Source organism: Rhinoraja longicauda, chromosome 13 (genome assembly GCF_053455715.1).
Source record: "Rhinoraja longicauda isolate Sanriku21f chromosome 13, sRhiLon1.1, whole genome shotgun sequence".
NCBI lineage: Eukaryota > Metazoa > Chordata > Chondrichthyes > Rajiformes > Arhynchobatidae > Rhinoraja > Rhinoraja longicauda.
In genome coordinates this window covers 30,895,278-30,918,710 of record NC_135965.1, presented here as the reverse complement: position 1 = coordinate 30,918,710, position 23,433 = coordinate 30,895,278, and the positions used below count along the sequence as shown (strand labels likewise).

Below are 23,433 nucleotides of genomic sequence, written 5' to 3'. Positions count from 1 at the left end.
AGAAGTGCAGGTTTGTAGGTTAATTGGCTTCTGAAAATTGTCCCTAGTGTGTAGGATAGAACTAGTGTGCGGGTAATCGTAGGCAGCGCGGACTAGGTGGGTCAAAGGCCCCGTTTCCATGCTGTATCTCTAATCTAAAGAACATTGAAGTCTCCCATCAAGAGCTCATTTTGTCCTCTTGCTACTTTCAAGTATATCTTCTAAGTATTGTTCAATATGAAAGAATGCTGGTTTATCAGGTGAGTAAAGATGAAGGTGGTACTCAGATGATTTCCTTGGATACGTTCGACCTGATTTGTGAGACCTCATGGAATCTGGAGTTAATGCTGAGGGCTCACAAGACCATCTTTCCCACTTATTACAGGTGCGCTTCACCCTCTGGTGGGTCAACCATGTTGTGTGTCCCAGGGCACGGAACAATGTAGCATGTTGTGTGCAATGTATAACTCTGTGAGGATAATTATGACAGGCTGTTGCTTGCCTTTCCCAATTTAGACACCAAATCCTAAATATTAGTGTGGAGGACTTTGCAAAATTAACTGGGCTGGGAGTGACTTTGCCATACCCAAGTTTAGTATCTAGGTCGATTCCAAACAGTCTGTTTTATCCTTTGTTTGCGTGAATTTAGCAATTATTGAGTGGGTTGCTGGTAAATTTCAGATGGCATTTATGAGTAGACCACAATGGTGGGTCTGAAGTTGCATATTGGCGAAATCAGACGACAGCCAACTTCCTCCTTGGAAGAATACTAGTGAACAGGTCATTTTCTTATCCGATAGTCTTGTGATTATAATTACTGATGACTAGTTTGCACCTTTAATTCCATATCTGCCATGGTGGAATTTGAACTCGGTTTCTAGATTGTTACTTCAGGCCTCTTTCAAATTAATTGCTGCACAGCCACACAGGAACATAAATAAACAAAAAACTGACACTGTCAAATGAGAATTTATTATGATTCTGACAATAAATGCTTGTTCCAAAAAAATGTTTATTTTATATGAGGAGAAATCAATGTAGCGATTTAAGGATTGACTTCCAGAGCTTTGGAGTTCATTTGACTAAAAGGCTGGCAAAATCCCACAGGTAGAACATTCAAAGCAACATTAGTGTCAAATGTCCAGATGACACTACTTACCAGAATAATATTAGTGAAGTCACATCTTCTACACATTTCATTGTTCAGTTAAAGCTGAAAACACACTGAACCACCCTCAGTACATACACGGGTTTGTTTACATCCAGCCCACACCTTACATAATAAATATCAAGCACATTCTGTCTCGAGTACAAATCAAATGTTACAAAAATAACACAACCACTCTGCAACTTATTTGTCTGTAAAAAAGGACAGCAGTTATTTACAGCTTTAAAAATGCCTTGTCCCCTCTGAAAAATATACACCTATTACTCCCAAAATACAAATGCAAAATGGCAGCTTCCCTTCCCTGCTCAGAGCAGATCTAACTAAATGACAGTACTCACTCTGAAGGTCTGTGTTCCTCACAAAGAATAATAAATACTTGGGAGGAGAGACAGTCAGAATGGAATCTATCCAGGAAGGCCTAGATTGTTCTATATAAAATAATGGATACCAGAAAGTGAATTATAGATTGAAATCTAATTGATGAGCCCAGATTCTAGAATTATACCATTTAAAAATGAACTGGAATCTTTCTGATTGGAGTCAAAGGTTCAAAAGTAATTAGCATCTGCTGAGATTGCAATGTACACTGTTTTAACATGTCTTTTCAAACAATTTACAGCAGGATCCAGTTCACAGGGCCTTTGGTGGATATACCAGCTGCAGCCATACTGTGTATCTATGACAAGCATACAACTAATTAATGGAATGGCTAATTCTCCATGTAGATCATGCATCAGTTAGACATTGTGCATTTTGCACTGCACAGTTCACACACAACCTTGATCCATTCAATTGAAATGAAGCCCAACTCAAAAATGTATAAAACAGTGTCAAAGAATATACATAGATTTCTGTATAAAACCACGGTATATAAAATATGTTAAGTACCTAATAATACATTGCAACCCTGAATGAATGATGGGTATGGCTGTTCACAAAAGGCACAGTTTCTGTTTTCAATTCAAGGACTCTGTAGTCCTAAATGGCTCTGGTTATTAACATGTCCCCAGATAGTCTTAAGGTACCGAGTAAAATCTCTTCCGCCATATGTTACCATCTGATGAAGAAGTTGCATTATGGACCAAATAACAACTTTGTCATAACACTTCATGGAGAGCCTGAGCACTTTTAACTTTTGCTTGAGTTTTTGCCTTTGCTTGAAGTGAAGAGCCAAGGGAGCCTATAAGACCGGGCGATAAGATTTTCAGTTGTACACGAAAGTATGAAGCTATTGAGTTAGGCCAGGAACGTTGGAGTTGTGGCTGAGACTTATGAATATCACACATTCCCTGTCTATTTTCTCTCTGTCTAAGCCTCTTATTCTGCATTCTCTTTCTCACTCACCTCGGGACCTGCCTGGCTTCCAAGAGCTTTCTCCAAATGCCAAGTGGAGAATTTATTGTGTTTTTGCAAGTTGTTTATCCCAGCATTCTATGCAGTTGTAAAGCCTTTTGTTAATCTATGGGGCCTCGGATGACCTACCTGTCACAAACCTAAGAACAAGCCTGATCCTTGGCACATGAGAAGGATCACAAGATTTTTATGTCTGCCTCTTACACCTGGTGCTTCAAGTTCCATTGCGGTCTCTGGAGCTTAATGTCCATCAGAGTCTCTTGTATGTTATTAAACAACTCACTGACTTCACAAAGGTTCCAACTCCTCATCGGCAACAAGAAACAGAACACTGATTGGCCGTTTCTTCTGAAAAACGGAGCAAATTTTCTCCAATTTAGGTTTTGGATTATCCTTCCAAGATACTTTTTTTTAAAAAAGCAAACCCAAAGCTAAATAAGACAAAATTAATAGCTCATGTGGCAAAAATAATTGTTCCATTGGGCATTGGTGATCTACTCATGAATATCTGAATTTCAATTCTATACACTCCCACAGAATGTTCAAGCTTATTTCAGATTCCCACATATGCCCAACAATAGTATTTCCAGCTGAGCTGTAACAGTTCTCCAACTCTAGGAACAGGAGAATGCAGCAAGACATTATTTACAATAAAACTGTCACTGAGCTTAATATGAAAACATTATGTACAATAACATCAAATAATTAAATTAAATAAAGAGCAAATATAAATTGAAGTCACCCAACATAGTGCATTCTAGATATTTCCTTGACAGAATGGGGGAGTTGAGGAAGGGTAGTAGGGTGATGTATAGCAGGCGGAAACACGAGCTGTGCATTTCCCGCAGGTTTCCGGCACTAAATATTCCCCTTGATAGTTACAGACATTAAATGAGTGTGTTTTTAACTACAAATGAAGCTTTGTGTTATACATGTTTCCATTGGCGGCAGGAATTTAAAACACCATAATGTGTATACCATACGCAAGCTTTTAGGGTTTATTGGATAAATATTACAACCCAATTATCCAAATTTGTTAACTGATTCCAAGTTCATAAATTTCTGATATATCCCAACCTCCAATGGACCACAGAGGAAAAAATATACTTTAAAAAGTCTGTAACAAAAGAAAACTCTTAAAATCAAATGTGATATATCGATATGTGCAAACAAGTTGTGCCAATTCCACTTGTCACCCATGCTTTGCTTTTCTTGCTTTGATTCAACATAAAAAGTGCTTGAATGGTTTTGCAAATGTACTGTCCTGGCTTTACACATTCCGCAATCAATTCCGTGCATTTTAAAGTTCCCGATGATACAGAATTTAATTAAATTGATTGGAGTTTTAATTTTGTTTTAATCTTCAAAGTAGGTTCAGGGAATTGAATTCATCAATCAAGTGCGATGGAAATAGAAATTACTTACGTTTGGTGAAAATACCATACATTAGATTGCAGAATTCAGTAATCCTACAGCAGCACTAATCCCTTTCATTCATTTTCTGGTAAACATTATTGTAAGGTTACCTTTACTGTCTTTTCCACCATGCTGGAAAAACTGCCCGTGCCACTGATCTCATCAAGTATTTATTATTGCACTAATCTTATTCTTTTTATTCCTCCCTTATTTCCATGAACTTATATCCTACCACTTATCTACACCCTAGGGGTAATTTACACAGGCAATTGAACCCACCAAGCCACACGTTTTGGGATATAGGAGGAAATACACGCAGTCGCAGAGAGAACGTGCAAACTCCACACTGACATAGATAAACTGTCCCCATCCATGAGTGACATATCTTAAATTCAACATCTGGGATCATCCCTCACAATTCCTCGTCTCTAGTCATATGTTCTTTGAAACAGAAGGAAACCAATGCTGAGGATGTCTCTTTTATCCCATTGTATCATGTGCGCCATTTAAAGCATTTGTTTATCATGAACCTTAAGAAAGAGTAAATAGAGAGACAATAGGGCATTAACTATGGGCCTTCTACAAGAAGATACTTCATTGGAGTAAGGCCACATTGCAGCCACTAACCACATCGAGATAACAGATGCTCTGAGGTGAAGGCCTCAGACCTGAACTTAAACAGGCTTCAGACACTTTGATGCAAAGGCCTCTCTGCTCACATCAAACATTAGGTTTCCACTTGGATTATCTGTTCTAGGACATTTTTTTGAACCTTTCGTTATTTCAAAATATATATATTTTTGGTATATGATGTATTTTTTTTAAAATAGCACCTGATGATATTGAATCCATAGGTGTGTGGCAGTATAACTTAGTGGGCCACTCATGGTCCATGGTTATCCTAGGCATGCAGGCACATGTGCAAGTGGCAAAAAGCTGCCTGCAGTGCCACAGCTTTGGTATTCTTATCACTGGGAACTCTACATGACACAAGAAAGAGATTGTTGTCCCATAACGATATCAATGTTGTACAATGTTTAAAACAAGGCTCAGTATTTTGAAGAGTATGCTACAGTAAAATGATTGTCTAATATTGAACCTGCAGAGGCTGACTCCAATCCTCCACAGGACGTTTTAGTGTGGTTTTGTCTCTCTACTACTTAACAGTGGGTGGGTGGGAGATTCCTCTTTCAAGGCCTGTACTTCTCATTGTATCTGTGGATTGTCACACAGCCGTGGTAGGAAATGGGTCTCGGCATGGCCGCCATTGCTGTGATGATTCCTGTCGCTGGGTCGTAACACGTGATAGTGTCAGAGCCCTCTCCGGTTTCTCTCCTGCCGCCCAGGATGTAGATCTTGCCGTTACATACAGACATGCCACAACTCTCCTGCGCAACACAGAGAAAATAACATGTATGAAAAATAAGGTTATAAAAAACCCCAACGTTAGTTAGATAACTCCATTATCTGTTATGGGTGTAACAGTGAATGTAACAACTGGATTATATTGATGAGCTATAATAAGGTGTTTTTCATCATTTCATCTTTAATAGATTCCCTGACCATGGAAACAGCCCACATTGCCCATCGAGACAGCATTGACACAGGATACCGGAGGATTGAACAGAGACCATCTCAATATTTTCAGAGAAACAGTACGTCTTTCATTTCTGAGAAAATTAGCAAAAAAGCAAAGTGATATGATGAACATTTTCACAATATAAATACTGAACAGAAGTTGTCATGGTTACCTGTCTGTTGAAGGTATTGACTACATGCATCCAGTAATCCTCCACTGGATCGTAGCAGTAGATTGATTTGGTGAGACCACCAGCCACGTATATAAGGTTATGCAGGGCCACTGCGGTGATACACCGTTTAGCAATGGGAATGGGGGCACGTAGCAGCCAAGTACTGGTGGTCGGGTCATAACACTGAACCTGTTGGTGAAAAGAAATACTTCTATTAACATGGTATCTTTCATGACCTCAGAATGTGCCGAGTGGAACAGATAAGTTAATAGTTAAGGGCCTGTCCCACTTAAGCGATTTTAAAGCGACTGCCGGCGACTAGGCTGTCGCCGACAGTTTACCGGGGTGTCGCGGGCATGATCGCGAGGAGTCTTCAAAGAATCGTAGTGGATCTCGGCCCGTCGCTGAGAAATCAACCGGATTGAAATTTCTCGGTGACAGCTGGCTTGTCGCCAGGTATCGTTGCTTATTGCGGGCGCTGTTGCATGCTGTCCCCAGGTTTTCTAGGTTGTCTTAGATGCATTTAGAAGCACGTAATATTAAATTAAGTAAAGTCATTTGAAGATACCATAAAATACTTGTGTTTAACCAATTTATTTACCGTCAGGACATTTGACAGGTAGATTGGAGGCGACAGTTTGACGGTCAGGTAAGCCTGGGAATTTTCGCGATGTTTCAGCGATCAGCGATTACATTTAAAGTAGGCTCCCAACCCAGATATGCAACCCAGAAACCAGATATGCATCTCCTGTACATTTTCAAAGAATGCCCACACTCCGCACAAAAATCCATTTAACCACGTTTAAAATTAAATTTCTTAATACTGCTATTAGTAAACTGAAAGTCAATCCAGTTTATGCCTTGTTACCGTGAAGCTTGGTTTTCAAGTAACCCGGGCAAGATGTTATATTTCAAAACTCTCAAGTAATTACAGACTTGTCAGTCATTTCAGCGAAAATTAGGACGCTGGAGAAGCATGGGAATTTCGCGATGTTTCCGAAGATGGTGTAATCTCGACCTGACTCGGCATTATCGTGATCATTGTCGTAGGTTAAAAGAAAATTTTGGCGACCTGCTACGACTTTGACAGTCGCCTAAAAAATCGCCTAAGTGGGACAAGCCCTTTAGATATATGTGTATGGGCTATGAAACCAAAATATGAAATTCATATTTTATAGTTACAGCTGCTGTGAAATGTAACTATAACACAAATACTTACAGTAAAAATGTGAAAATGTGCACAGGTATTGCAACAATTGTGTAAATGCATGGAGATATACATAAAAACAATATATACAGGCACCATAAAAAACACATTCATGTTCACATGGTTACAGTAATAAGTATACGAATGCTTACTGCAGCATTTAATTTTGCAAAATGTGCCCTTAGCAACAAAAGCTCATGATTGCCGAACAGGAACAGACTATCTACTGTTAGTTTATGGGTCAACAAGAACGCTTTAGGTGAACTCAACGTAAATAACCAATGTGAGACAAGCCAATAAGATTTGGAATAGACCTTGCGGTGTTCTTGGCCTTTCTATCTCATTATTGCATTGTTTGATGCAAATTCCTACACTGCAATAATACACCACGCAATGCTTTGAGCTCAATAAATGCTGGTAGGCAGTGCTCTTTGCTTTTCATTACTGAATGCAAAACAAGGCATTTGTGCTGCCATTTCCTGGTTTCTACAAATAAGCAGCTCAGCCTCATTAGCAGTGAAACCTACTCGAAATTCAGTTCCGGTTACTGATGAGACTGGAAGAGAAAATAGTACCTGCCCACACTTTCGAACAACCAACGCACTGATAAAAGAATCTTTGAGTGAACTATGCACATCAGGAAGTCATGAGTTCCATCTCTTCTCAGCAGCATTATGACACGGCAGTTAGTGCTGCTGCAGAACAGGTGAGGTTCGATCCCGACCTCGGATGCTGTCAGTGTGGAGTTTGCACATTCTCTCAGTGACCAGGTGAGCTTCCCCTGGGTGTTCAGATTTCGTCCCAGAAACAGATTGGTGGGTCAGGCAGCTGCTGCAAATCACCACTTTGTGCGAATTAGTGAGAAAATTATCGAGAGAGTGGAGGGGGCATGCATATGAGCCAATTGCCAGGTACCGACCGGGAAGCAAGGCGAATGGAACAAAATGGATTGTTCCCCAGTGAGCCAACATGAATCTGCTGGGCTGAATGTCTCTCTTTTGAATCTTTATAAGTATAAGATAAAATAAGCAGGTTATTGCAGTAAGCACATTACAAATTCCATCATTATCATAGTCTGGAAGGGGATAAAAAGACCAAGCTGCATTGCTGCCTAATGACCCTGTCTCCTGATAAGTATTGTTTATAGGGTTTATGCAAGGTGGTGTGGACTAGCATGGCATAGAATTATAGAGAGATACAGCATGGAAACACGCACTTCGGCCCAGAGTCTATCCTGACCACCAAGCACTTAATTTTACACCAATTCTACCGTAACCTATTTTATTCTAGTCACATTCCCATCAAACCCCACCAAATTAAATCACTCATCTGCACATTAGGGGCAATTTACAGTAGCTAATTAATCTACCACCCACACACATCTTGGATGTCAGAGGAAACTGGAGCACCTGGGGGTAATCCAGGCATCTCAGGGAGAATGTGCAAACTCTACACGTTCAGCACTAGAAATTCGGATTGAACCCGGGTTGTTAAGAGTTGTGTGGCAGCAGCTTCACCAGCTGTGCCAGTGAGCTACCCTTCACCAGATGTTCACTGCAGGCTGTTACACATGAGGACGAGTATATGTGCAGTTGCATGCACATGTGTGTGAGAATGCACACCGACACTTAGACGTGGACTGAGATTTTTTATAAACCCAGTGGAGAAGGGACACGTGCTTAGACGTGTGTGTGTATGATCCTCTAAATACCTCTAAATACAGTAATTCCTCGTTTGAAACAAACCTTATCGGAGCATGTGTTGTCGTCGGGTCCTCCTCCAATCACAAAGAGCTTACTGACGCAGCTGACCACGGCTGGGGAGCTGACTGCTTCCTTAAGTGGTTCAACTTCAATCCAGCGGTTAGAGAAAGAGTCGTAACATTCCACACTGTTCAGCCGATTGTGGCCGTCATAACCACCCACAGCATACACCTAGAACAGGGCACAGCATAGGAGAGTTGCTCATTGATGGAGATCTTTGCAAGGTAACTTTTACCGCGGTCCCTGATAAAATGGCTTTATCTCAAACACCAAATGCCATTTGAAAATGAGGTTTGAAGTAATAGACCTGGTACCCAGCCTGAGTATAGACGTTTATTAGGTATTCCAGCCTCAGGCATGTCCATCGCATGTTATACTAATGACAATGGCTGAGTAAAGAAAGAAGTGTAAGCCCGCAGGTTTTGGTTGATTGTAGACTGTCAGTGTCATGTGATGCGTTCGAGTGCCAGGGGATGTGCTAGCATTACGGGAGGGAGAGATGTTCTAATACTGCTTGAGAGGAAATTTGTCTTCTCACACTTCTGGGGAGTGGGCACAGGTACACTAGTACAGGTGGGATGGAAGATCTGCTCTTGTACTGCCAGAGGGGCAGTATTCTAGTATTGCTGGGGGGGATGGAGAGGTTGGAGATTATGTGCTACTGGAGTGGGAGAGTGTGTTCTAGTTGTGCCGAGTGTGGCTGGTAGTGAGTGTGCCGAGTGAGGCTGGTAATCTACTGCTGGAGAGGGTATCTGTGTTCCAGTACTGATATTGAGGATGTGTATGTTCCAGCCCTGCAGGGGAAAGTCTGTCTGCCCTAATACTAATGGGGAGGGTGTATGTTCTAGTATTGATGGAGTGGGTCTGTATGTTCTAGTATTGATGGAGTGGGTCTGTATGTTCTAGTATTGTTGGAGTGGGTCTGTATGTTCTAGTATTGTTGGAGTGGGTCTAGTACTAATGGGGAGGATCTATGTCTTCTGTAATTGCTGGAGAAAGCATGTGTTCTAGTCCTGCTGGGCAATGTAGATGTATTCTAGTTCTGCTGGGGAAAGTGAATGTGATCCAGTACATCTAGCAACAACATTTGGGTTCTTGTACATCCGGGAAGGAGGGCTTCTGCTCGGGAACACATCGGAATTTTCTTTTTGGTTCTTGAACTTTTGGAAAGGGGTTGTATGTTGGGTACTGGGTATTTTAGGACCAATGGGGATAGAACATGTTTTAGAACTGCTGGGGTGAGTGGGGAGATGCATGAGGTACTTGTTACTGAGGGAGTGGACCTGCAGCCTTGTACTAACCTAGAGAGGGTTTTTTCTAAAACATGAAAGATCCATTACCAGTGCCTTGCCAGTGTGCATCAGTGGATTATCTGGGTGCAAATGTCAGGTAAGCACATCACATCATTACAATTTAAATTTTTGGTCAAAGTCATTGCCTGCTGGAAATATGAGGAAGGCAATCAAATCTTGAACACAGATGTGCACAGATCCCTTTTCATACAAGGTAAAGATGGCAGAAATGAGGCACCTGGTTGTTTAATATCGTGGTCATTGTCAACGACCACCACAAAGCAGCCATATGTGCCATGTCATTGTATGACATTAGTAAAGTTTCAAATATCCTGGAACTTGTGTTAGAACAAAGAAAATCACGAGCATTCACATCTCATTGTCTCAATTTCAGGAATATCTGTATGCTTCGGTACAAAGGGAAGAAAAAGAAGCCAAGGATATGAGCAGGAAGTTCCAATTAAAAAGCCAAATGACCACTTTCTTGCTCCATTTCTATGTTTCACCAACATTCAGTAGGTTTGCAATAGGTGTGAACAAAGCAGTAAATTTACATAGCTGTATTTCTTTAATCTTCATGAATTATACAGTCAAACAGGTTTACAGCCCGGAATGGGCCCTGCAGCCCATCGAGTCTGTGCCAACCATCAAGCACCTATCAACACTAATCATACCCTAACCTAGTTTATTCTATGTTCTCACCAGCTCCCCCACCCTAAAGATTCTATCGCTCATGTCACACAGGAGCATGTACCTATTACCTATCAACCAACCCACATGGTTATTTTTGAGGTGCAGAAAACTGGGACACCTGGGGTCACTTGCAAACTCCACACAGACAGCACTGGAGTCGGGATTATAGTAATAGTGTAGTGAACCAACTCTGCCACTGTGCAGGATGTAACTCTCCCTCTACAATGTCCTATCAAATATCCCCAGCTCTGGGACGGGGAATATTAACCTCATATTGCCCCACTGAATATTCTCTGCACAGGTACATCATGGTACGACACAGAGTAGTGTTTTTGCTCTATGACCCAGTTTTCAAATATATATATATTTATCCTGTTGAGAACTTATGAGGGGTAGGAACAGAAATGTCAGTTGACTCCTTGAGCTTGCTGCACCATTCAGTCAGATTACGCTCTGCCTCAACCCATTTCCCCTCTCTCTACATACTTCCTGTGGTTCAAATGATTGCCACGCTCCACCTTGGATATTTAAATGGATTCCAACTACACAGTTCTCTGGAATAGTGAATTCCAACGTTTCATGTCATCTAAGAAAATAATTCCCTAATCAAAAAATGCAGATGCTTGAATTCAGAAATAAAACCAGAAAATGCCAGAAACTTTCAGAAGCCAGTAGATAGAGAAACCGAGTTAATGTTTCAGGTTCTCAGAGAGTGGCGAGTCTGTGGAATTCTCTGCCACAGAAGGTAGTTGAGGCCAGTTCATTGGCTATATTTAAGAGGGAGTTAGATGTGGCCCTTGTGGCTAAAGGGATCAGGGGGTATGGAGAGAAGGCAGGTACAGGTTACTGAGCTGGATGATCAGCCATGATCATATTGAATGGCGGTGCAGGCTCGAAGGGCCGAATGGCCTACTCCTGCACCTATTTTCTATGTTGAAGGCCCTTCTACTATTCCCACGAAGGTTTTCAAACTGAAATGTTGATTTTGTTTCTCTCTCCACAAAATACTTTTGGTAGGTTAGGACCCGGGGTGGCACAGTGGCGCAGCAGTAGAGTTGCTGCATCAGTGTCAGAGTTCAATCCTGACTACAGATGCTGCCTGTGTGAAGTTTGTACAGTCTCCCTGTGGCCGCGTGGGTTTTCTCCGGGAGCTCCAATTTCCTCCCTCATTCCAAACACAAGCAGGTTTGTACGTTATTTGGCTCCTGTAAATTGTTCCGATTGCCTTGGATTGAACTTATGGGTGATTGAAGATCAGCGCAGACTTGGTGGGCACAAAAATGTACACAATCTGCATAGAAAGCTAGAAATGCATTGGTGCACAAGACAGACATGAATAAAGTAGAGCATGTTAAAGTCACAGGTAATTATGTCAGTAAAACAGAAAATGCTACACATTTGCAGAAGGTCAAGCAGTATCTGTGGAGAAAAGTTGAACTTTCATGTCAACAATTAATCCCCAGATCTAATGAAAAGTACTTGAAAGATATTTTTAAAACCTATCATTATAATTTTTTAAGCCACGGCAACCAGTTTAAACATGTTAACGTAGCAGGTTGACAGATGCAATATTACTGCGATGGCCTTTAATATTCCAGATGGTGAGCACATTATGATTGGCTGTTGTAGTAGCCTGTCAGAGTGCTTCTGGCATACCTGTTGCCAGGTATCGTGGTGCCTTCAATCATCAGCCTCATTCCCTATACCTGTTTCAGTCTGCTCACATTGGCCACTGCACTGTTGCCTGCAACAGGGAAGCAGGCTAGTCTGGGAGAAGACAAAAACAACAAAGGCAAACGGAGAGGTGCTCAGTTTGACACTAGTACCGGCCTGTTGTGCCTGAAGGAACTTGTACTTACATGGCAGGCTTCACAGTCTCCTGTAGAATGAAATAATGTTTTCAAACATTACACTATAGGAAAATATAATGGAAAGTCCCGAATAGAGTATGGAGAGAAATGACCAGTCTTCTTTGGTAGTAGGAAAGAACTTTTCATACCTTTCATTCATTTGTTCTTTGTACCTTTCCATACCTCTAGTTTCCCTCTCCCCTGACTCTCAGTCTGAAGAAGGGTCACCTATTCACCTATTCCTTTTCTCCAGAGATACTGCCTGAATAAACCTGAAAATGCTGAATAAACCTGAAGATCAAACATGTTACCTGCTCATCTAAAGCACACTTGTCAGTACACATTCCTACTTAGCCATCAAATAAACTAATTTAAAGCTGTTTCAAACCAGCTTTAATTAATCACCATTCACTTCAACATTATTTTCTTTGAACCATTATGAATTGAATTAAAAAAGGCAAGCAAAGGGAAACTCTAGTTCTTTTATTTACTTAGTTAAGACAGAAAAATGATGGTTTATTCAATATTTCTTCTTACCTTGCCGAGAAGGACAGCCATTTTGTGACGCCACCTGCCCTTGTTTAAACAGGCCACTCGCATCCAGATGTTCAACTGAGAGTTATACATCCACACATCACGACTGTTGATTCTGCCGCCTGTTACAAACAGAGAGAAACTGAACACCCGGCCTTCACTTGACTGGAAATTGGGCTTATGCAGTGGTTTTATAACCTTTACCCCTCTGACTGGAAATAGGGCCCAGGTTATTACTATTACCTGCTTCATCTTCAGGCCTTGATTTTACTGGAGAAGCATGTGCCAGATTTGTATTGTGTCCACTGAATGCTTGTAGAAAAAGGGAAACTATTTGATCTGGATGGGAAAATCATAATTGAAAGGCTGTTATCTTGTTTAGTGGGAAATTAGCTCTGCATCATGAGAGTAGTAAAAATCTTGAATCTTATCCCTTGAAATACTGCAACAATGGGATAGGTTATCAATAAGGGCATCAAGGGATATGGAGGAAAGATGGTTAAAGGTGGTTTAATTGTAAGGGTGAATGTAAACTTCAACCATGAACCTCATACTCCAATGTGAACAGCCTGTTCAGGGAAGAAAAATCTGGACACCACTCTCCAATTCTGTAGTGTCTTAAAAAGATGGGGACCACTCAAAAAGTGGGTTAGAACAATTTTTAGGGCTTGAAGAAAGTCTGGAATCCAAATCAGTCAATGGGCAACTTCAATGTGCAGCCCTTCTCTAGGATCAGCTCTGCCCACCTGTCAATGTAGCTGCACCATCTGGGTACTCCCATCCCCGAATGCAACCTGCAACAACCCAGTCCTCCCATTCGCACACTAGCAGAAACTGTGCTCATTGGGCTTACTTTGAAGATGGAGGAAGAGATAAACGGCAAGAGCAAGGATAGTGAGAGGGAGGGGGGGATAGTGAGAGGGAGGGGGGGAGAGAGAGAGGGAGGGGGGGAGAGAGAGAGGGAGGGGGGGAGAGAGAGAGGGAGGGGGGGAGAGAGAGAGGGAGGGGGGGAGAGAGAGAGGGAGGGGGGGAGAGAGAGAGGGAGGGGGGAGAGAGAGAGGGAGGGGGGGAGAGGGAGAGGGAGGGGGAGAGGGTGTGTGTGTGCGTGCGTGCGTGCGTGTGTTTTTTTTTTTTTAAGTGCAAAATCAAAGTGTGTTTAGAGAAGGACATTGATAGAAATTTTACCAAAGAGATGAAAAGGAAATGGGAAGAAATGGAGGACACTCTTGTCAGTTCCTTTATAAAACTGCTTAACAGGATATGGGCCCTTTAAGTGGATAATCAGGAAGAAAACTATTTGCAGTTGCAGGAACTGACATAATTATTCCACACGAAAAAAAAGGTACTCTCATTCACTCAAGTGCAATTTCACATTGCTGACTCGCTGTATGAGGCAATCCGAGTGTGTGAAAAGACAGTGTGTGACCCACTGTATCACCCTGTGCCAGAGTGTGAAAGCAGAGTGTGTGACACTCTGTGCATTTACTGTAGTCTTGTGTTCCTTTACCTGTTACAAGGATGTCATTCCTCAGTGCGCACACTGCATACTCTGACTTAGTGAATTCTGGGAGTTTGGCCAGTGACTTCCATTCTCCGGTCATTGGGTCATAGCACTCAGTGTAAGGTAGATTGAAGCCTCCCACCCGCTCACAGCCTCCGACCACCACAATAACCTCGGAGTAACCTGTGGACCTGGAGGGAAGAAAATGACAGAGAGGGTGGATCATTGCAATCAACAGATGAATACCACTATATACTAACTGACATTATCTTGCACATGCCCTTGCCTCGTAACTCAGTGCACTCCAGTGTTAACAATGACCCAGGCATCTTTTTCAGGGCAGGACTTGAAGGCTGAGGTTTCCAGCCTGGTTACAATCTGTACGTGATGAATCTCAGTTGTTCTGTGTCAAAGATTTCCACTGATCTGTTGTGACAAATCACTAACTAAATAATCTCACTACACGCAGTCTGTCCTAATCTACCTTGGGACTGCTCCCAGCTCCTTAATGCAGCCAACCATAAGGGTAGGGATCGGCTTTACATAAAGAGAGGCCACCCAGGTTATCTCTGCCACGGCTAGGTCTCAACTAAACTGACTGTTTACAGGGCAGCAAGAGTCTCAGGATACTTCACAAAAAGTTGGGTTTTGTTTATCCCCTCACCTGCGAGGCCTAGTCCGTGGTGACATCATCTCATTGCCCAGCACATGGTACCTCCTGGCTTCGTGGAAAAGCTGGTAGCATTCAGGAGAGTTCTGGATCAGCTGGTCTCCTTCCACTGTCTGCACAAAGTAATTGGGGTGCAGTAAGGGAAGCCTGACGTGGGTCAGGACCTCCTTCATCATGGACCTCCTCCGCTCCATGTCATGATAGACCCAACGCATCACGGACTCATACACCGTCTCTTCCTTGCTGATAACCAGGTCATCACTGGAGACATAGTCAATAAGCTCGTCTTTCTCCAGCCCCAGGAACTCTTCATGCTGGGCAATCTCAGAGAACGTTTGCAAACCAAAGCCTCTGCATTTGGAGTGTAAAGACTTCAGAGAGTGTGTGTCTGCAAACTTCTGGATGCCTAGGCAGTTGCAAGGATCAAGTTGCTCCTCCAAGAACTTGGCACATGCTTCACGGATGGCATTGATCTGGAAGAGACTGGAGGTTTCAAAGAGATACTGTACATTATCCGTGGTGATCCTTACTTTTCCTGTGTAGACATATTGTAGGAATTGGTCCATGGCTTCAGCATGAATACCATTGATCTCCACCAGCATTTCTTTGCTCTCTCGGTGATCATTGCAGAACATGGCTCTGAAGTAGCTGCTGCAGGAGGAGAGGATTGCTCGATGGCAGGGAAACTCTCGGCCCTCCACAGAGATGATCACATCAGTGAAGAGCCGGCTGTTCCTAAACTCATTCAGCATCTCCAGGATGGTTTCAGCATGGGACGAGCCCGAGGAGAAGTCATAAACCTCTTGATTAGTCAAAGGTTTTTCGTCAATTTCAAAAACTTTGCGTTTGGTGATGGGTGAGTCGTGGAAACGGCTGTCATCCCTGTTAATCCGTCGGCCTAAGATCAGCACCATGTCTTTATCCGGCCGCTGTCTGCAGCAAGACTCTCCTGTGCAATCCTGTGATCAGAGAGGCAAATTTAATTACAATTTTAACAAATGAACTGCATGGTATCCCCCCCCCCCCCCCCCATGTGGTCGACAAAATATGTACTGAATGTAGGGACAATGTTATCAGGAGCAACGGACTACTAGTAATTGTGTGTAGGAAGGAACTGCAGATGCTGGTTTAAACTGAAGACAGACACAAAATGAAAGAGTAACCCAGTGGGACAGGCAGCATCTCAGGAGAGAAGGAATGGGTGACGTTTCGGGTCGAGACGAGACTGAAGTCTGAAGATGAGTCTGAAGAAGGGTCTCCATCCGAAACATCACCCATTCCTTCTCTCCAGAGATGCTGCCTGCCCCACTGGGTTCCTCCAGCACTTTTGTCTATCTTCAGTAGAAATTGTGTGTAGTGGCCTTGTAGAATAGTCTTGTGATCTGCTTCCCTGGCGGGGGTTGATTGGAGAGAATGAGATAAAGCCTTCACTAATTAAGCTCTTAATTCACTCAACTGTACTTGGAAGGTATTTATTCACAAAATGCTGGAGTAACTCAGCAGGTCAGGCAGCATCTCAGGAGAGAAGGAATGGGTGACGTTTCGGGTCGAGACCCTTCTTCAGACTGTACTTGGAGTCGACTGGCTATAATTGTCAACAGTCTGCAATGCGGTCTATTCAGCCACAGGTTGATACTGTATTCATGCTTGACATGCCTTTCAGACACCGTAGCAATTTTTTCCCTTATTACTCGTCATTGTGACTGATTTTAATATCATTATTTATCTCGCATGAGATCAATTTTGCTTGGTTAAATATATAATTTGGGTCACACCGCCTGAGAAGTGATACTGTGGTACTGGGGTACTGTGTTCAGTCGTGTCCTAGTCATGATCTTGGACAACAGATAGGAGAAATGTAATAGAATAGTGTTAGAGATTAGTGTGATTACAAACTGCTGAATTCCCAGGCATTGCAGAGTTCCAGCTGCTCTGGAACTTAGCACACACCAAGGGATGAGCGATTCCAATTATGTACAGGAAATGTGCAGGAAGGAACTGCAGATGCTTGCTTAAACCGAAGATAGACACAAAATACCGGTGTAACTCAGAGGGACAGGCAGCATCTCTGGAGAGAAGGAATGGGTGACATTTCAGGTTGAGATCCTTCTTCAGACTGGTCAGGGGAAAGGGAAATGAGAGATATAGACAGTGATGTCGAGATATATAGAACCAATGAATGAAAGATATGCAAAAAAGTAACAATAATAAAGGAAACAGGCCATTGTTAGTTGTTTGCTCAGTGACAACGGGAACCTGGTGCGACTTGGGTGGGGGAGGGATAGAGAGAGAGAGAGAGAGAGAGAGTGCAGGGGTTCCTTGAAGTTAGAGAAACCAATATTCATATCACTGGGTTGTAAGCTGCCCAAGCAAAACTAATTGCTAGAATTATTCTGCTTTGAGCAGAAAAGTTAAATGGGATATTAAAGAAAAGTGATAAAGTAGTGAAACAACTTTCAGTGGAGGAAAGGAGGCTTAATGGTGCAGTGGTTAGTGCTGCTGCCTCACAACTCCAGGGGTTCGGATTCAATTCTAGTCTTGGGTGCTGTCTGTGTGGGGGTTTTTTTGCCAAGTGCTCCAACTTCAGCCCACATTCCGAGACTATGGTGGTCGGTTAATTGGCACTGCAAATTACCCCTTAACTTAGGTCATTGGAAATAAAATCAGAGGGGAATTGATAGGCATTTGAGAGGGAATAAATTCCCGGAATGGGACTAATGGAATGACTCTGTTCAGAGTCAACATGACCCAGAGCAATGAATAGTTTATTTTTAACTAAGTAACTTAGTAAAGACCAATAACTGAGAGCCAAGGCATAGTAAAGAAAACAGTTGTGAACTCTTGTGACCTGGATCATGCCTGAAAAGGGAATTGGCAATAGATTGTACTATGTTTTGGAAAAGAAGTGGGCAATGTAAGGGAAAATAAAAATCTGTGGGGAAGGAGGAAAAAACTCTAATTCAAAATCAAAACAGGAAAGGCTAAAAACAGTATGCTAGTCAGGTTTTAAATGTAGAAAGAAACACTGTGTCAGGTTGAACTCCCTTCATTAGAACTGGGAAAAGTTAGTTAAATACGTTTTAAGTTTGGGGGAAGGGGGCAGACAACAGATAACCTGCGAAAGGGTGATGATTGAAGGTCACAAGTGTTGGTGGTGATGACTGAAGAAATGGTGGAGATGAGTCAATAATCCCAGGCATGTTTGCGGGGGATATAAATAGGAGAAACCAAATAAAGTTTGAATTTACCACAAGAGGAAGCACAAACAGAATGCTGGACATGTGCAATAGCAAGCTAGAACGGCTGGTTTTCTGAAATTGCGGTATTCAGTGTTGAGTTCGAAAGGCTGCAATTTGCCGAGTCTTTGTGCATGCATTGAACAATTTTGAGGCCAAAGGCAGAGATCAGAAAGGAAGTGACTTGGAGAATTAAAGTGACAGGTAACTGGAAGCTCGGGGTGACCCCTGCAGGCTGAAGAGAGGTATCTGTAAAGTGATCACTCAATCTGCGTCTTTGTTCCGATCAATAAGTAGTTGGCGTATTATAGAGATAGCGCAGACATGTTGGACAAATACGCAGTACCACCCCAAGCCCAAATTTATTATCTCTTGCCGTTTTCGTAGTATGCATCGCTCAATAATATAGATTTGTGGGATGGGCAATGAAACTATTTATAATAATAATGCATTTTATTTATATAGCGCTTTTCATATACTCAAAGATGCTTTACAGAGATTTAGAGAACATAGGGAAATGAATAAATAGATAAATAAGTAAATAAATAAACGAACAGAGAAAGGAGACAGAAGGTGAGGTGACCTTCAGTGGTTGAAGGCAGTACTGAACAGGTGAGACTTCAGCGATGTTTTGAATGTGGTGAGTGTGGAGGAGTCTCTAACGATTTGGGGTAGTGAGTTCCATAGGGTGGGAGCAGCGATGGAGAAAGCCCTGTCCCCCCAGGATCTGAGTTTGGTCCGGATGTGGGGGGATAGGAGATTGGCAGCAGCAGAGCGGAGGGTGCAGGTGGGAGTGTGCCTGTGGAGGAGGTCGGTCAGGTAGGATGGGGCCAGGTTATGGAGGGCTTTGTAGGTTATGAGGAGGATTTTGTACTGGATTCTCTGGGGGATGGGGAGCCAGTGGAGTTTATAAAGGACGGGGGTGATATGGTCACGGATCGGGGTGTGGGTGAGTAGACGGGCAGCGGAGTTTTGAATGTATTGAAGTTTACTGATGATTTTTGAGGGTGCGCCATAGAGGAGGCTGTTGCAGTAGTCCAGACGGGAGGTGATGAAGGCGTGGATGAGGGTTTCGTTTATACAGACGTGCTATCTGTATTGTGAAGCCACTGGTTCGATGAATTGTGCTTCTTCACATGGGAAACTACAAATGTAAATACTGTAAACAGGATAATAACAAAGAGACACAAGGAACTGCAGATACTGGAACCAAACACAATGTGCCGGAATAATTCAGCAGGCCTGGCAGCATCTGTGGAAGTAATGGATAGGCAGTGTTTCGAGTCGGGACCCTTCCTCAGACTCCACAAATCTGATTTTTAAAAAACCAGTTAAACTTTTGCATAATCGTTCAAATAATAGAACAATAAACTCCGTGCAGGATCTAGCTGGTCTGTACACGGATATTCTCTGCCACCGCGGAAGCGACTATCCAATCCCAGGTTAGAATAATTGGCAAAGGTTCCTTCAGTTAAACTGGCGGCTCTATTCTAATGAGCGGCACAGTGCTTGGTTTTCATTTGCATTGGACCAATTGCACAAAAAAAAGGTTTCAATCAAAACAACCATGAATCACGTGGCGAATTTACGCAACATACACGGAACTACACCAGCAACACAGAGCGCAACAAACAAGCACAGACCGACACACAAACGCTAGCAGAACGCACGTAACAGTCAGCTGTAAAGTTTACACGAATCGAAATGGCCCTGCGATTGTCAGGCACTGTGTAGCCAGAGGAAGTGCTTTAAAACATCTACCATCTACGCCAACATTTATTAACAACACCAACGAGGAGACTTTTTTTTAACCAGTCTCTATGACACTGATTCATAATTATTCGTGTCAGTTTTACACATGACAGCGCTGGGTAGGTTTGCCCTGCAATTGTACCTGTACATTGTTGAGGAAAAGTAAGATTGACTATGTTTTTGTTCCTCACATTCTGATAACCTTAAACTCGATCCGAACAAGAACATACTTCGGCAAAATAGTTCAGGAGTTCGAGCTCATAACAAAAGCCGCTCTCCCATCACATGATTCTTGGGACGTGTCGTAAACTGTGGATAGACACAAAATGCTGGAGTAACTCAGCGAGACAGGCAGCATCTCTGGAGAGAAGGAATGGGAACAACGTGGACTGTGGACTTGGCTAATGCCAGGCTGCATCAGCTGACTGGTGCTGCCAAGAGCTTAAATCAACAAAGAGGGAAATAAGTACAGCTGGCCGGAAATCTACGCGAACTGGTAAACACTGAGATACAAGAAACCGCAGACGCTGGAAACTTGAGCAAAACAAAGTGCTGAAAGAACTCAGCGGACCAGGCAGCGTCTGTGGAGGGAATGGACAGACGACGTTTCGAGTTGGGACCCTTCTTTAGACGGATTGACCAATGTGAATCAGTCTGAAGGGTCCACTCTCACCACAAATGCTGCCTGACCCGCTGAGTTCCTTCAGCACGCTGTGTTTTGGTAAACAGTGAACAGGGAAAAGTTTCATCAGACTGTGCGCGCCCTCTCCCGATCATTCCACAAATCTCAAATACAAATCACAAAACACGGCTTTATACTGATTGTTGAATATATTAAAGCTACTTGATAAAAAAAAATCCATTTACAATAGAGCGGCGCCCCATGTACATTCTGTTCGCCCCCCAGATTTATCGTCTGTTCATTTTATTCCATTCTACCTACTAGTCAATGTAAACAAAGCTCTCTCCACGATCACGTGGAAGAACAATAACAGTCCGCGTTAGCACCATCTTTATTTCCCAACGAGCTTGCTGTAAACGGAATTACACAAGCAATACTTTGTTAAAGATCCTCGACCCATTCCAGCGGATTTAATGTACATAATACCCTCTCCCCCGGCCCTTCCAACCACCGCAACAAAGCTCCCCGGCATCAATCCAAACAGGACAACGATTATTAATTAGCAATCGCCAATCGCGCTCAGTCATTTTATCTTTGTTTGCCACCAGAATTTATTTCCCGTTGCCAGGAACGAAACATTTAAGTGTGCACCTCCTCTGTCTCAAAGTAGCCGACTCTCAATATTCATATTGACTCAATAGTCGACTCGTTTGTGTTTTGAAACAGTTCACTAACTCTGTGGATGTAATAGGTTTTAAATCGGCAAGTAAAAATAAAACTCCTTACTGCTTAAGAACGACGATCTCGGCCACAGAAGACTATTCCCAACAAATGTTTTTTTCTGCCTAAGTCTTCCTGCTTGCTGATTTCCTGAGTAGCGGGTTTGATTCCACTTTAATCTTTGATGATACCAAGGCAGAATTTTCTTCCGTCTATAGTTTTGACGCCGTTGCAGTATATTTGTTCTTGCCACAAAATAACAGCAACTCTTCTCCGTTGTCCTTCTCACTCTGCTCACTCTGAATCTAAACAAAGAGCTACAGCATCAGCACCTACCCATTGCATCAGCGTCAGCTCACACAGCGTGCCGGGAATTGTAGTGTCTGCCAGTGTGGACGCTTGCGCCGCCCCTGACTCCGCCCAAACAACCACTAGGACCATTGACGACAATTCCCATTAACTTTGCGCACTACTGAGGTGAAATCCTCCCCATCAACGCGGACGTTTGTTCTACCAGCAAGTGCGAAGACAGGGCACATGGAAAACTACTGCCACGGATGCAGAAAAGGTGTCAGATCTCAGGGTGGTGGAATAACTCTGCGTGTCAGGCAGCATCTCTAGACAAGAGGATAGGGATAAGACACGTTGCTTATTGGTGTTTACTCCAGCACCTTGTGTTCAACACATGATTTCAGCACCTGCAGTTGCTTATGTCTCTCTGGCGCCCGATCCTTCCTGATTTGCAACTGCGCCCGCTGGAGCTCCGTACAAAACTCCATTGTGTTCAGCAAAAGGTTTTGAGATTTGAACTATTTTCATTTCACAACAAATGCTCCCGAGCAGTTGAGTACTTCATCTCAGGACTTGGCTGCTCTGGGAGGATTGTAGCCTTCTGCCGTGGAAGGCGAGGTCTCACACTTCTATAACCACAATAATTAGATATTTCTGCGTCTCATCAACGAGTAGTTTTATGCAGTGGTACATCTAGTGCTGCTGGATGGCCAGAGATGGGTGCTGGAGCTTGAAGAGGCAACTCATTCACAGCAAAAGCATAAAATGTAGTGTGTTCAGGGACGGGAATATTATAAGGGCGAAGTGTTGGCAGTCTTGAAGTGTATAAAGGTGGATAAATTCTCAAGGCCTGACCAGGTGTATCCCCAGGCATAGTAGGTTGCAAGGGAAAAGATTGCTGGGACCCAAGCAGATGTCTTTGTATTTTTGTTAGCAAGGAGTGAGCTACCAGAAGGCTGGAGGATAGCTAATGTTATGCTTTTATTTAAGAAATGCTACAATGATACGCCAAGGAACTACAGGTCAGTGAGGCTTCCATTAATGGTGAGAAAGTTACTGGTAGGGGATCTGAGTTGCAAGATTTATTTGCATTTGTGAAAGCAAGGACTGATTAGAGATAGTCAATTTGGCTTTGCTCCTGGGAAAATCCTTAGTTTAGTGCATTGTCATGTGCACTGAGGCAAAAAGCGAAAAGTCAGTGATTATACATGATTACAATCGCGCCGTCCACAGTGTACATGACACAGTCTGTCTCATGTCTCACAAATTTAATTGAGATTTTTGAAGAGCTGACCAAGAGGATGGACAAGGGCAGTGTGGCGGACGTTGTCTATGTGGAATTAGCAAGACCCCTGACAAAGTCCTGCATGGTAGGCTTGTCCATAAAGTTATATTACATAAGGTCCAGCGTGAAACAGCAAATAGGGTAAAAAGGTCGCGGTGGTCGAATATAGAGGATGGTTGCAGAGGATTGCTTTTCAGATTAGAGACCTGTAACCAGTGGTGTGCCGACGGGCTCGTCGCTGGGTTATTGTCCACATATATTAATGATTTGGAAGCGAATGTAGGTGACATGATTAGTAAGTTTGATGACACCAAACCTGGTAGAATAGAGGACAGTGAAGAAGGATGTCT

At 42.9% G+C, this 23,433-nt stretch overlaps 2 protein-coding genes across 2 annotated transcripts in view; one reads left to right on the top strand and one right to left on the bottom strand.

Annotated features, from left to right (window-relative positions):
- klhl6 (kelch-like family member 6) overlaps positions 1-23,433 on the top strand; it is an 88,103-nt gene that overhangs the window by 11,268 nt on the left and 53,402 nt on the right. Inside the window, exon 2 of the mRNA XM_078410722.1 lies at positions 5,470-5,571. The gene's annotated coding sequence lies outside the window, so the exon portion shown is untranslated. The remainder of the gene's footprint in view (positions 1-5,469; positions 5,572-23,433) is intronic.
- klhl24a (kelch-like family member 24a) lies at positions 966-21,783 on the bottom strand. Its single transcript, XM_078410723.1, has 7 exons — positions 21,574-21,783; positions 15,172-16,136; positions 14,514-14,698; positions 13,010-13,128; positions 8,620-8,808; positions 5,668-5,856; positions 966-5,304 (listed from the first exon to the last, which is right to left on the bottom strand). The coding sequence occupies exons 2-7, from the start codon at positions 16,089-16,091 to the stop codon at positions 5,107-5,109; spliced, it is 1,800 nt and encodes a 599-aa protein (XP_078266849.1). The 5' UTR covers positions 16,092-16,136; positions 21,574-21,783; the 3' UTR covers positions 966-5,106.

Excerpts from the sequence above, each read along its gene's own strand:
- klhl24a (XM_078410723.1), bottom strand. The coding sequence starts at position 16,091 with ATGGTGCTGATCTTAGGCCGACGGATTAACAGGGATGACAGCCGTTTC. Across the intron at positions 8,809-13,009 it reads TGGCTGTCCTTCTCGGCAAG|GTGTATGCTGTGGGTGGTTA; the intron begins GTAAGAAGAAAT and ends GCCCTGTTCTAG. Across the intron at positions 5,305-5,667 it reads TCAATACCTTCAACAGACAG|GAGAGTTGTGGCATGTCTGT; the intron begins GTAACCATGACA and ends TGTGTTGCGCAG.